The sequence below is a fragment of the Scylla paramamosain genome, chromosome 11 (genome assembly GCF_035594125.1).
Source record: "Scylla paramamosain isolate STU-SP2022 chromosome 11, ASM3559412v1, whole genome shotgun sequence".
Classification (NCBI taxonomy): domain Eukaryota; kingdom Metazoa; phylum Arthropoda; class Malacostraca; order Decapoda; family Portunidae; genus Scylla; species Scylla paramamosain.
The window spans coordinates 545,039-559,975 of record NC_087161.1 but is presented as its reverse complement, the minus strand read 5'-3'; the positions used below and the strand labels follow the sequence as shown (position 1 = coordinate 559,975).

The 14,937-nt window shown below is 45.5% G+C and overlaps 2 protein-coding genes across 2 annotated transcripts; one reads left to right on the top strand and one right to left on the bottom strand.

Moving 5' to 3' along the window:
• The first annotated feature begins 2,035 nt into the window (after positions 1 to 2,035).
• Positions 2,036 to 3,151, top strand: LOC135105269 (uncharacterized). Its single transcript, XM_064013489.1, has one exon. It carries the CDS (start codon positions 2,036 to 2,038, stop codon positions 3,149 to 3,151), a length of 1,116 nt encoding a protein of 371 aa, XP_063869559.1.
• A 2,667-nt stretch (positions 3,152 to 5,818) lies between these two features.
• LOC135104737 (dehydrogenase/reductase SDR family member 7-like) lies at positions 5,819 to 12,517 on the bottom strand. The gene is made up of 9 exons (XM_064012290.1): positions 12,360 to 12,517; positions 10,612 to 10,755; positions 9,594 to 9,661; positions 9,196 to 9,345; positions 8,563 to 8,669; positions 7,991 to 8,233; positions 7,128 to 7,247; positions 6,589 to 6,749; positions 5,819 to 6,175 (listed from the first exon to the last, which is right to left on the bottom strand). Exons 2-9 carry the CDS (start codon positions 10,719 to 10,721, stop codon positions 6,097 to 6,099), a joined length of 1,038 nt encoding a protein of 345 aa, XP_063868360.1. The 5' UTR covers positions 10,722 to 10,755; positions 12,360 to 12,517; the 3' UTR covers positions 5,819 to 6,096.
• Between the last annotated feature and the right edge of the window lie 2,420 nt (positions 12,518 to 14,937).

Below are 14,937 nucleotides of genomic sequence, written 5' to 3'. Positions count from 1 at the left end.
TTCGTTTTTACTTCACACAACAATTGGTTAGCACTCGTAACGCTTGATTTTTCTCCAACTCTTTATGAATTCCGTTTACATTGCAGATGACAGGCAACTTGCTCACTCGCTGTGGGTAATTTAAAAAGCCTGTTTCCTCCAGCCATCAATAACACACACATTCCTGTAAAGCTTCCTCTCCGTCCTCTCCGCATCCCGGTCTCTGCTGTTCTTTCCTTACCGCCAGGTTTTGACACACACACACACACACACACACACACACACACACACACACACACACTACCTTGCCCAACACCTCATTAAGCATCACCGCAGCACAGGTGTGAAGTAGTAACGTGCAGGTCAGGTCAATTGACATCTGCATGACTGAACTAATAGCTCCCCTCACACCACCGCCCGCATCATTCAGGGAACCAAACCCGCACTGTGACAGAGCATTCCTGTCCGCCTCTCCTCTCCCTCTAGGGACTAACACAGTATTTGATGCCTCTGACAACACACACACACACACACACACACACACACACACACACACACACACACAGGTAAGAGGATTGGTGAGTCCGTAGTTGGATGGATGGGTGGGTGATTTGGTGTGTGGATGCGTGGGTGGATGGGTAGGCGGATAGGTGACTGGGTAATTGGATGGGTTGGTGGGTGATTTGGTGTGTGGATGCATGAGTGGATGGGTAGGTGGATAGGTTAAGTGGGTAGTTGGATGGGTGGATGGGTGATTTGGTGTGTGGATGCGTGGGTAGGTGGATAGGTGAGTGGGAATGGGAGGGGGACGTGGCTGGTGCACTCAAGGCGACTCCTGCCACCCCCAGCCACCTCCACCTCTCGGCTGTCCACTATTTGTCATAATCCTCGTTGTTACTAACACCGAAAATGGATCACATGAAGATCCGCCACCCCAGCTATACTTGGGGTGATAGATCTTCATTTGGCTGAGAGTGGAACTTCGGGAGGAAAATAGAAAAAGGTAGAGAAATAGGTAATATTTTGACACTAAGATGCCTCTCCTTCCTCCAACACAACGTTGCCCGTAGTTTGCCGTAATTGTTGAAAATACGCGTTTTCCTTGTTAACACCTAAAATTTCTGGAACAAGGTACGGAAGAAAATACAGAAAAGACAGAGAGGATTTTTACTTTGACAATAAGAAGAATTTCATTATTTTTGTGTATTATCTTAAAACTGTAAGTCAAGTGTAAGAGGCGAACACAAGAACACAAGCCGCTGAGAACCCAACACTCAAACAGTCGCCGAAATGCAAGACGAGCGACACGACACGACGCGACACGAGATCTTTTTACCTTCCCGTGGCGGCACAAAAGCATGACCTCGCCGCCTGGACACACTTGTGAAGAGCCGATCCTTCACACACACACTCACACACACACACACACACACACACACACACACACACACACACACACACACACACACACGCGCGCGCGCGCGCGCGCGCACGAGTAAGGCTTCCTGAGGGTGAAGGCCTCGTGGTGCGGGGCGACCCGTACTACTTAACAACTCTTCGATTTGCTGACAGTGAAGCCCTCGCTGAGAACACTGCGAACAGAGAGAGAGAAAGAGAGAGAGAGAGAGAGAGAGAGAGAGAGAGAGAGAGAGAGAGAGAGAGAGAGAGAGAGAGAGAGAGAGAGAGAGAGAGGTGGGAGAGGGGTATCGGGCATAATTTAAGAAGTATCTTGTGTTATTGGTGGGAATGGCGCCAGAAAGGACGTGAGGGGCCAGGAGTGGCGAGGCATGGGTGAGGGTGGGGTGAGGGGAGACAAGACAGAACTAAAGGTCAGGGCCAGGATGAGGAGTTAGCAAGCCAGAGCAAAAAGTGAGGGGAGCTCCAGGAGGCGTGCACCTGAAGGGCTTGAGGGCGCGGCCACCCCGTGCACAGTGGGATTCACGCCGCACACAGCGTCGCACCGACACGATCACACTCCCGTCACGAAGACCACCACCACCGCCACCACCACCAGCACCACCAGCAGGAGAAAAGTCAGCAGCAGCAGCGGGTGGGCATGGAGGGTCGCGGGCTAGTGCTGGGCTGGGGGCCTCGGAGTAGCAAGGACTCGCCCTTCTTGGAGCGGTTGTGGCCTGCCATGCTGGCCGGGGCGGCCTGCGGGCGCGGGCTGCTGGTGGACAGCACAGTGCTGGATACGATGCTGGACGGCTGTGCCAGGGACTGCCTGAGCTCCCGCCGCCGGCGTAAAGAGCTGGCCGCCGCCCTCACCGTCATGGTGGAGACTGACGAGGATCCGCCGGCGGCGTCCTCAGCCCTACTGGAAGCTGCGCTGGAGTACCACGCGGCACGCCTCGCCGACAACGGAGGCGTGTGTCGCCTGGGCAAGTTTCACAACATTCTGTACGTGGCGGCGGCCGTGGCAGTGGAGCAGGCCGTGGTGGACAGTGCGATGGTGGGACGCCTGCTGGCGGCGCTGCACGCGTGTGAGGGCGGCTTAGACCGCCTGGTAGCGCCAGCTGTGTTGGGGCCGCGCGTGTCGCGTCTCCTCAGCTCGTGGCGGTCTGACGACGACACGCCCGAGGAAGCGCGCCTTCGCCTTGTCTTCTTCCTGGATCACGCCCGCCAGGTGCGGCTCACCTTGCCACAGCCCGGCGCCCCTGCTCTGCCTGTTCTGACGGCCCCCCTACCCACGCTGCAGGGCGCGCCGCCCCTGTACGCTGCTGTGCAGGCTGGGGACGAGGAGGCAGTGCTGCTGCTGCTGCAACACGGGGCGCCGCCAGCCACGGGCGGGGCACTGTGCCCGTTGCTGCTGGCACTACGACGCCTGTCCGCCCTGGCGCGAGCATGCATGGGTCAGAGGGACCCCTGCTCCTGCTCTCACGACCTCTGTCCTTGTTTCTTCAGCTTCCCCCTCATTTTCCCGCCTCAGGAGGTGGGCGTGCTGCGCCTGCTGCTGCGGGCAGTGGGTGGGCGATGTATACCCGCGGATCCCACAGTAATACACCCGCGGGTGGTGAGTGATGGCTTGCTAGGCACCACGCCCCGCCTCGCCCACTGGGCGCGATACAGACTTCGGGCAACCCTCGCCGCTAACTGGGCACTGCCTCACGGCACCACCAAGCTGCCCGTGCCCTCTGCAGTGTTGCCCTACCTCAATCTTCTCCTCGATTGAGCCATCCCGACCCTCACCAGGTCTTTGTCCTGATGGGGCTGGCTCCTCATCCTGCCACTGCTCTCCTGTCTGTGCCTCACGTCAGTCTAGCTGGTCAGGCTGTCATGCCACGCTCGAGTATGCCGCTGCTTGTCGCCGCTAATTTGTGATGCAATCCCTCCACACGCATCTCTATTTTGTCAGTGAAATAAAATGTATTACAATTATTATTATTATTATCATTATTATTATTATTATTATTATTATTATTATTATTATTATTATTATTGTTATCATCATTATCATTACTGATATGATCCCTGTTGTGCCAAGCCAGGCTTTACCCTCCCAGTGAGTCACGCCCGTGTCCCCGTCAAAGCCTTCCGGTGGGGCTTCGACAGGGTCTCTCGCTGGTTGATACAAATCACTCTACTCATCAAATTGAAGCAGAGCAACCCTCGGATACCGCCTAGCGCATCTTTCCTTTCATACAAGCACGCAGACTGCCTCGGGGGCGCCGCACTGGCAGGACCTGACGGGTCACTGCTTGAACTTTGCATCCACACCATGGAACTACTATAATAGTACAGCCAAAAAGAGACATACAAGTAATACTCTGCATACATAACAGTCTGAAGCTGAAACCATAACAATGTAAGTACAGTAGGTCAAGGCCGATTGTTGCCAGGTGACCACTGAGAGATGAGGCAAAGACAAAACATGTGGAGAGAGAGAGAGAGAGAGAGAGAGAGAGAGAGAGAGAGAGAGAGAGAGAGAGAGAGAGAGAGAGAGAGAGAGAGAGAGAGAGAGAGAGAGAGACTCACAAATGAAGTCCACAAATTTTATTTAACAGGAATTAAAATTTAAATAAAAGAAACTAGTTTTACAATTCAAAGTTACTTAGCTGAAATAATGAAATAAAAAAAATTTAAACTTTTTTTTTATTTTAATGAGACCATAAATCTGAAGTCCACATACTTATCTTAACAGGAATAAAAAATAAAAAAAAATAGGAGCAATAAAAACTTAATCATAAGCTGAAAAAAAAACCCTCTCCCCTCCCAAAACACCCAAACACCCCCATATGTCACCCCAACAACCCCAAACATACCCCTACCTCATCCCACACCCCGCTACACCCACACACACAGCTGAGATCCTGTGTGTGAAGGCAGTGTTGTTGCTGGTCCCTTATTGTTATTTTATCCTGGATGAGCTTCTGGACTGCCCCCGATGCTACGTCAGGTAGGTGGTGGAGGCGTTGTAATCGTCTTGTTTCCTCTTGTTTCTTCTTATTTTTCTCGTTTCTGTTATTTTTTCATATTTTCTTCTTTTTTTTCTTTTTGTTTTTTCTTCTTCCTATTCTTCTTCTATTTTCTCTTCCTCTTCTTCTCGTTCTTGTTCTTGGTTTTCTTTTTCTTTTTCTCATTCTTCCTCTTGTTCTCATTCTTGTTATTGTTTTGCTTGTTCTTCTTATTCTTGTTATCCTCGTTATTGTTCTTCTTGTTCTGCTTCTCTTCTTTTCCTCCTTCATTTCCTTGTGCTATTTTTTTTTCCTCTTCTTTTTTTCTTTTTCCCCCTTTTCCTCTTAGCCTAATGTAGCCTAACCTGACACGACCTCCCATGACCTCCCCTATAGCACGTGTGACCCTAGGAGTGACCTCAGTCCTCACCATGGCCACCCAGTACTCGCAATCTACCAAGAATTTGCCACCAGGTTAGTCAAAACAGCGATTCTTTGAGCGGAGATAGTGGAAGGTGGAGTGTATTTGCCGTAGACTATTACATAAAATTATTTATTTACTCATTTATTTTTATTTATTTATTTATTTTATTTTATTTATTTATTTTATTTTTTTCTTTTTTTGCTTATTTTCTTTCCGTAGCAGTAAACGTTTGTATATTTGGGGTTCTCCTTGTGTGCTTATTCTAGTGTGTGGTGTAGTGAAATGTAATAAGTAAGTCCCGTAGAGTTAACAATTAGTGTTTTCTTAAAGATTGTCAGGGTTTTTTAAGGGTAACTAATGTATTTTGTTCTCTCGTTTTCTTTTCTCGTCTTCTGATGGATGGTGGTGATTGTGGTGGTGCTGCTACTACTAGTACTGCTGCTACTACTACTACTACTACTACAATTCCTCTTCCTGCTCTTCCTCGTTCTCCTCTTACAGCCACTTCACCTTCCCCCTAACCCACCCCCACACACCTACACACCCCAATACACCCCAGTACACCCCCAAACACCCCCAACCCTCTAGGTTCTTACATCAAGAGCATCGATATTTGAATGATAACCTGTATGTATACGTGTTCATGGCTCTTCTGGAGCTTGCAATTGTCTACCATGTGCACTATAGAAGAACACAGGCATCCCCACCCTCCCCGCCCATATGCCCGGCTGCCACCAACGCCGCGCTACACCAGGTGTGAGAGAGAGAGGGAGAGAGAGGGAGAGGGTGGTGGTGGTAAGGGTGTGCGTGTGTGCATGTGTGTTTTGATGGAGATACAGGGTATTGGGGGAGAGGAGGAGCAGGAGGAGGAGGAGGAGGAGGAGGAGGAGGAGGAGGAGGAGGAGGAAAAGAAGTGAAAAAACTGCTGGAGTGCAGTTACCTCCCGCTTGAGTGTTCTAGCCAAAACACGAACACCCTGGCATGATAAATGCACTCCATCCATCAGATAAAGTTACACAGGTTTTTAAGGGCATCTTTTATGGTTCTAATGACAGATTAACAAAAATTTCTACATTATTAACAGGAGAAACACTCTTGAGCTTATCATCTATATGACCTTTGGTCATATAGATGGTTTCTTGTTTCTTAATATGGGCCTATGACTGCACCAGGATTTGCAAACTCCACCAGTGACAAAGTTAAAGGTGAAGTCTTGTATCAGCAGCTCCCACAGAACTGTCCCTCCATCTGCTGCTCCTTGTATGATGCAGCTGGATGGGGGTGGGTTGCTACTCCCCATTACTTGGCAGGCTCAGTTAAATCCGCTCGTCCGTCTCGGAGCTTCAAGATAAAGCTGAGAGGCAGGAGTTGCATCACACTGCCAAGGAGAAAGTCTGTGTTGTTACTATTCACATTGCTATTCTGTCTGTGCTGCTGCTGTTACTGCTACCTGATCACAGATGAAAACACAGACATCTAGACCTACCCAGCCAAGCCCAGCCAAGAACAACTAGCTACAAAGAAACAAACCTCTCTTCTCCTTTGTCCGTATCCCTAGAGTGAGAGATTGGCAGCATGTACGAGTCTCCTCCAGTTATTTTTGTCCCTTGTATCTTCCTCTGTGATTCTCATCCTTTGCACTTCTGCCAGAATTGCTCCATCTCATTCTATGTCCTCCCTTTCATCTTCTCCCCTGAGCTTCATACAAACTCACACAGATAGCTATATAGCCATCCACCAATACTCAGCCAGTCATGCAGCCAAATATCTCACTACACCATACCTCCATACCTCTTGCTCAAGCCTGGCATGTACTGGGAGATATACATGATGAGGAGCACTGGCTGTAGTGCTATCCACGTCTCTGGCAGGTGATTGGCTAATGTCACAGCAAACAACTCAGCACAGCGCTCAGCCGACATCATCTTTCCTGTGCGCTTCTCATTCAGTTTCTGCACAGGACATGGGAACAGTGCATGAAGTGGGAATTGTGACAATGTGAGGGATGGGATGTAATAATCCTTTCACTGTGATATGTAATCCTTCAACACAAAAAGGATTACCATATGAAATCTTTATATGTACATACTAGAAAGAAAATGGATTAGAAAGGTGAGAGAGAGCAGTGAAAGAGGGACAACTGGAGGGACTTGTGAATGGGAGGAATGTAGGGAATGTAAGATGTGACAAGTGAGAAAATGGACAGGTTCTCTCACACATATACTGTACATCACTTTCCCTACATCTCTCCCAGTCCTCCTCCTTCAATTCCCTTATCTCCCCTTCTTGTCCCCCTGCCCTCTCCACCTCCAGGGCCAGCTGCCTCTCACCTTTCCTTGCTGCTCAGTGAACCAAGCTTCGTCCAGACCAGACACCACGGGTCCTGGGCATACCATGCTGATGGTCAGCCCGCGTCCCAGCTTTTCAGTGCGTAAACACTCAAAGTAACCCTACAACACACAATGGGGAGAAAGGAGGATGCACATGGTGATCACTGCAATTCATGAAAGGTATGAAATCTCAATACTAGTGAGAAACTTTGAGAAAAGAAACAAATAATAACTTTAATGTAAGGAAAAGTCAGTATGGATGGTTGGATGGCCAAAAAATGTTTGTAAAGTCTTGAACAAAGGTGGAGGGCAGAAATGGTAACATCAGCTACCAATAAAGACTCACAGACAAACTACAGCCCACGAGAACACTGGCATGACATAAACACAGTTTGTCATACCAGAAAATTGATGGTAGATTACAAGATAATGCCAATAAAAAATAGTGATGCAAGAAACAAAAATACAGGAATTCTAATATATATGTCGAAGATATTGTTTGTTACACCTCCATTAGATAAACCAATATTCAACAAGTCCCCAGCCTGTGCAGACTGGAAAGGTGTGGCTAATAAAGAATGGCAATGCAAGAGACAAAGTAATCCAAGAATTCCAATATATATGAAGACATTGTTATACATACAGACATACTAATATTGAGGCTGTTTCTTCCAAAAAGAAGGGGGATAGGCAAGAAAAGGCACACAACTTTCACATTAACACTCATCCACACCACACCACATCACACCACTCTCTCAGCCCCTTGGTCCCTGACCTCCATTACACAAGTCAATAGTCAACAAGCCCTAGCTTATGCACTGCCACCTGCCTCCTTGGTGCAGTGCTGGGCAGCCAATACTCACATGCAAGGCGTGCTTGGCAGCAGTGTAGGAGCCAGACATGGGCACCCCAAACTTGCCAGCAACACTGGAGGTGATGGCAAAGTGGCCACATCTGCCCTGCTCCAGGAAGTACTTACACACCAGGCGACTCAGAGCAATGGTGGAGAACACGTCCACCTCAAACAGTTCCTTGTCCACATCCAGGTGGATCTCCTCCCAGCAGCCACGCTGGGACCGCCCCGCATTATTCACCAGCACATCCAGCTGACAGCCATGTGGGACAAGTGCTACATCACAGTCCTGTTAGGCCAATCCCTAAATATCTGGAGAATTCTTCAAACTAAATTCTCATGACTCAATTCAATATACAGAAATACTAAACAAAATCAGTGAAATATGAACTATAAAACTGTCTCAGATGGCATTTTTCCTTTTCTTTTATGTAAGACATAACGGCCAAGGGCAACAAAAATTCATAAAAGAAAGACTCACTGGGATTTCAATTTCTAAGGGAAAAAAGGTTATTTTGCATTGTCCCTCTAGACACCAAGCCATTCAAGACCTGAGCTGTGGCCTTGCTGCAGTGTGCTCACCTCACCAAAGTGGTGCAGCACAGTGTTGAAGGCTGCCTGGTGCTGGTCGTATTGCACCAAGTCCAGGGGCACCACCACAACCTGCTCCTCTGTCACGCCACCCGTCCCTGCCACACAACAGCACATTACCACCAGTGCCACCACAATGGCCATCACACACACATGCTGAATTCAGAGTCCCAAGTGTCATGAGAGGCTGACTATGTGTTTGTGGTAAAGTGGGTGATCTACATATTGCAGTCAACCCTGCCTTACTACACTGAGTAGCACCTGGAGGTAACACTGGGAGACAGCACCAGCCTCTGCCAGCATCACTCTAAACACCCTGACTGCACCACCACCACCATCACCACTGACATGCCTTCACTGGCCATGTCTTTAGGAACACAGTCACAATACACAAAAAATAAATAGATAAGAAAATAGATACATAAAATAAACTATGATCAACTAATAAAACCACACTTCATCCTCTTGAATACCACACATCCCTGCCATGTGCCATACTCAGCATTCATAGCATTAAAGGATAAACATGACATGCTTGACTCAATCATGTAAAAATGCAATTAAATAAGAGCAATTAGGAAAGAGCTCTCCTCAACCACTACGACCACCACACCCAGGCCTCACCAAGACAGTGCTGCTTCACACTGATGAGTTTCTCCACTGAGCGCGCTGAGAGAGCCAGTCTGGCACCAGCTCTTGCCAGCCGCACTGCCAGGGCCGCACCAATGCCACTCGACGCCCCCGTGATCCACACCACCTTCCCCTTCAGGCTCTCTGTTGGAGGCAATGTAAGGAATTAATACCTTATGATAAGAACATAAGAAAATAAGGGAAGCTGCAGGAAGCTATCAGGCCTATACATGACAGTCCCTGCATGAAACATACCTATTTTCACCTATGATCCATCTCTCTCTTTTACCTTCTTATCTCAATGCATAATTCCCCCAAGCCACCATCATCATTGTCCCCCCCCCACAAACATTAGTATTCACCTCACATCCCCTGGCCCTTGTCTCACTTACCTGGCTGCTTGCCAAAGAGCTCATGAAACTTCAGCACAGCATCACAGTCCAAGGGCACAATGACAAACCTGGAGAAAACACACAATGTGTTCTCAAATGTCTTAGCATCTTATCATGACTAAATGTAACAGCCTCAAGTAAAAGTTATTCAGGTTTAAAAGCTGTTCTGATTCTTAGGATAATCTACCAAGGATTCTACATCATTACTATTATTATTATTTTTCTTTATGTAAAAAGGGCTTTGTATGGGTCACCCCATGTGACCATGTAGATATAGATAAATGTAAGAGGGGTTCTGACCATGGGCAATAAATAAATGGAAAAAATAAATAAATAAATAAAAATAAAGGCTCACCAAAAATCCCAAAAAGAGATTTGTCAAAAACAATACCCAAAATCATGAGAAATGTCTTGAAACCTCCCTCCTGAAAGAGTTAAAGTCACAGGCAGCAGGAAATAGAGAATCAGACAGAGTTCCCAAGTTAATAATGGGAGAAACATTTCTGAGAACTCACTAATTATCCTTGTGGCATATGAAGTCCTAACATTTAACAGCAAGCACTAGTTGATGTTTTTTAAGGATTTTATTATGAATGTTGTGATAATCTAACGAGGCTTCTACATCATACTGGAAGAAATATTCATAAGAACCCAAGTAATCATCTCTGAGGCCTTTCAAGTCCTCTTTTTCTAAGGCTACAAACCCTCTGATAGAGTAAAACAGAGTCATTTTGAGAGAGTATATGACTTTCAAAAAATCCCTCAGCAAACTTGACTTGGCTGCTCACTGTTAGTGTAATGTGCCTTTGCTGACAGGAGGAAATTTGTATAAGACCATATTTTGAAACAATTATGCACTGCACCTCCACTACATTCAAAAGGTTCAAGTTGAAGTTACACATACTTTTTAAAGGTGTTTTTATGGTTCTAGTGACAGATTAACATGATTGCTATAGTATTAACAGGAGAAACACTCTTGAGAACCTAGGTAATCATCTCTGACACCCATGAAGCCCACCTGATGAGTGCCAGGAAGAGGAGCACACACACACAGGTACCCAGGAAACAGAGACCCACAAAACTCATGGCACCTCCCAGCACACAGGCCACCAAGAACCAGTCAACCATCCTTGCAGCGTCACCACACAGGGAGAAGGAATATCTGAAATATATATGTAGGTTCAGATCACGTGAAAACTGTCTATTCTACCAGTCAACCAGTAAGCCATCCTTGTACCACCACTCCACAGGGAGAGGAACGTCTGTAATATTATATGTACATTCCATCACCTGAAGATCATCCATTCTATCTACCAGTTACCCAGTCAACTATCCTTGCATTGCCACCATACACATGTACATAAGGAAATAAGGGAAGCTGCGAAGGCCTACAAGTGGCAGTCCCACCATGAAACATACCTAGATATCTCCATCTATCATCCTCATCCACAAATTTCCAGAGGCAGGTCGGGGGGTTATGGAAATAAACTTAGCCTAAAGTTTTAATTCACTATTTGTTTTAGGGTGAAATATTAGGTTTTTCCCAATTATGATCTACATCATGAAAGAATCAGCAGTGAAATGAAAAAAACAAATTAATCTAAATCTAACCTAACTTAACCAAGCCACTGAATGAAACCACTTGTGTTATTTCAATATTATCCCACAGATCAGCTTAGGTGATTACAAAGCATTAGTACAAAGTGTACAAGAGAGATGGCCTATTTACTGACTGCTGTCATACTCAAGAAATATGCAATGCCTCTCCTCCAGTTAATTACCTAATACCTCTCTGGATAATCTTACCAACAGTAGCTAAATCATGCACCTATGGTGATGAATACTCACTGTACAATATTTTTTTTTTTTATGTAGGAGACACTGGCCAAGGGCAACAAAAATCCAATAAAAAATAAATAAAAAAAAGCCCACTGAGATGCCAGTCCCAGAAAAGGATCCAAAGCAGTAGTCAAAAATTGAAGGATAAGTGTCTTGAAACCTCCCTCTTGAAGGAATTCAAGTCATAGGTAAGTGGAAATACAGAAGCAGCCAGGGAGTTCCAGAGTTTACCAGAGAAAGGGATGAATGATTGTGAATACTGGTTAACTCTTGCATTAGAGGTGGACAGAATATAGGGTTTTGTTTTGGGTCATGCAAGGTTACACTACAGTGGTGTGATATGTCTTGCGCTGCATCACAAATTCTAAGTCTATGCTGATGAGGCTCACTTGGAGGGATACAGTGTAATGCATGTGTTAGTATGTTGATCTCCAGTATGAAATGGAGCATGCTTTCTTGTATCTCTTTTGTTCAGCCAATGAGAGCTGTACTCTTAATGTATTAGAATGTCATTAATGCCATGTATTAGAATGCCACTAAGTGGCACCAGTAGCCTTTGAGGATGAGGAAGAGGTAGAGGTCAGCCAGTGACACCCTGGACCTCTCACTTCCTATTAAAGTATAGTCAATTTAGGTTAGCAGTCAGATTAGACTAGGTTAGGTTAGTGTCCTTAAGGAGGGATCCAGGGGGCAAAGCCTAACCTACCCTACAGGATCGGGTCTAGGGAATTTTGGAGGGAAGTGCCAGTGTCTATTTCAAAAACTTGAGATTTCCCGTGGAAACTCATTATCTTAGAATCCAGTAAGGTACGCTAAAATCACATTTCCAGTTTTATAGAGTATGATGATGTAAACCTAAAATAAGATCCTATTATTGCGGATTTTCCCCAAAAGGGAAGTTTTCTCCTTAGACGAGATTTCCCAAACCTTTTTATAGCAGGCGCAGCTCCTTCAAGTCATTCTCAGCTGACCGGAGTTTTTGTTTAGATTGTAGGAACGATAATGATTTCTGTCTTTGTAATGGTACGACAAAATGCTCAAGTTACTACATCTGTGTTTCTCCTTTGTATTTTAGCTTTCTGGGGACGCGGGAATTGTTAATTAAAGTTATTTATATTTTTCTTGGGTGTTTGTGGAGAATATTGGAGAAGTTTGTGTGGAGGCCTTGCCCTGCTGGGCTGTATTACAGTACACGTGAAGAGAGAGAGAGAGAGAGAGAGAGTCAGTACACGTGCAGTGAAGAGAGAGAGAGAGAGAGTCAGTACACGTGCAGCGAAGAGAGAGAGAGAGAGAGAGAGAGAATGTGTGGTGGTGATGATATATATAATAGTCATAGAACACTGAAGGTGATAGATAACAGTAGCAACGCTGGAAATGTGGTGATGGTGATGATAAGACGTGGAGAGAGGGGGTGGTGGTGGTGAAGCAGTGTAGTGATAGTGACGAGAGATGCATATCATGAATATTTAGGAGCCATGGAAGCAAACAATCAGTTCCACACTTTAATTCTATTTCGTTCCAATATGAGCACCAAATTATTATAAAGTACAGTGTTTGTTATCATTGGTATAATTATTCATATAATTTATATTTCTATCTATCTATCTACCTCTACATATATTTTTATTCCTAAGACCTCATACACACAAATTCAACTACCTCAACTGCACCTTCGTCCAGCTAATCTCCATTACTGCTTGGATAATAGCTACTCTTCATTGGGATATGGGTGTTACAATATCTTCATGCTACTCCTGCTTATGTCTTCAGATTTTCGGGAGATCTTCAGAATTTTTCTGAAACCTCAACATTTATTCCGTGGAGAGAGAGAGAGAGAGAGAGAGAGAGAGAGAGAGAGAGAGAGAGAGAGAGAGAGATCCATACATCCACTCACCCACTTACCATCTACTCACCCACCAAACCCTTCACACATCCACCCACAAAAATAACGAATAATAAAGATTAAATACACAAATGAAAGACTCTGCAGCCCACCAGAGGGTGGTGGTGTGGTGCGGTGGTGAGTAGTGGTGGTGGGGTGGTATGGTGTGGTGTGGTGGCGTGATGGTGTGGTGTTAACACTACACTCCCACAACCTTAACTGCCTTGTGTGTGTGTGTGTGTGTGTGTGTGTGTGTGTGTGTGTGTGTTTGCAAGCCAATCTGCGTGTACAAATCAGAACTTCATCAAGGTGTTTGTTCGTTTGTCTGTTTGTTTGCTTGTAATCCTCTGTGTGTGTGTGTGTGTGTGTGTGTGTGTGTGTGTGTGTGTGTGTGTGTGTGTGTGTGTTATTTCAGATTGGGATGGTAGAGGGAAAGCGAGAAAGAAGAAGGCCAAGGGAGAAATATAAGAACAGTTTAGTGAAGCTGATAAGTGGAAGAATGACAGTGATACAAATATTGGTAGTTGTGAGAAGAAATAGAACAACTGGCTCTGACGTGAATAATAGGTAGGAAAAGAGAAAAAGGAAAGTCAAAGAAGAAAAATAAGGACAGTTTAAAGCTGACAAGAGGAAGAAGAACAGTAGGTTATGAGAAGAGAAGGAATAGAAAATTTGACTTTGATGGGAATAATAGAAGGAAGGAGAGGAAGAGGAAGAGAAAAACCAAGGAGAAACACTATATGGACAGTTTAGTTGAAGCTGGCAAGAGGCAGAATGGCGACAGTACAGTTGATACTAGCTACGTAGAACAGAGAAGGGAAAAGGTCCAAAGCTACCGAAGTGCTGGAGGATATAGCGCTGCGGTGAGGTAAGACGAGGTCAGGTTAGGTCAGGTTTAATTTAGGTAAGGTATCCTTGCTCCCGCATGACAGACCAGACCTTGGCCTTGGTGCTTGGATTACTGAGTCTATTCCAGTTATTTGCCAACCAATTTCTTCCTATCTTCAATTGAAATCTAGGCCCGCATTCGGAAACGTTTTGCTCTCTCACTACAACTATTTCTAGAGGCCACAGAGATTATTAGCCGAGTTCTCAAGTCTGTTTCTCCTATTAGTAATGTAGAAATCTTGTTAATCTATTGCTAGAACCATAAAACATCATTAAAAACCCATGTAACTTCAATTAGAGTATGTTGAATGGAGGTTCGGCGCAGGAGTGTTTCAGAATATCATGGTCCCCTTACATTATGAAGCTTGAGTCCCGTTGTCCGTAAGTAGTGTTTATCATTAGCATCTTACACCGAGGATATAAATCTTGGTATCAGATTGGTATCAGATCATAAGGATGGCAGTAGGTGGTGTCCAACGGTATTATGATTACACACACACACACACACACACACACACACACACACACACACACACACACACACACGAAAGTAGGTCAAGGTAATCCGGTTTCATCATGGAGGAAAACAGTCCCACCCAGAGAGAGAGAGAGAGAGAGAGAGAGAGAGAACAACTACTACTACTACTACTACTACTACTACTATTACTACTACTACTACTACTACTATTACTACTACTACTACTACTACTACTACTACTACTACTACTACTACTA

Excerpts from the sequence above, each read along its gene's own strand:
- LOC135105269 (XM_064013489.1), top strand. The coding sequence starts at position 2,036 with ATGGAGGGTCGCGGGCTAGTGCTGGGCTGGGGGCCTCGGAGTAGCAAG.
- LOC135104737 (XM_064012290.1), bottom strand. The coding sequence starts at position 10,721 with ATGGTTGACTGGTTCTTGGTGGCCTGTGTGCTGGGAGGTGCCATGAGT. Across the intron at positions 9,662-10,611 it reads CTCTTCCTGGCACTCATCAG|GTTTGTCATTGTGCCCTTGG; the intron begins GTGGGCTTCATG and ends TGTTTTCTCCAG. Across the intron at positions 8,670-9,195 it reads TGTGAAGCAGCACTGTCTTG|GGACGGGTGGCGTGACAGAG; the intron begins GTGAGGCCTGGG and ends GTTGTGTGGCAG.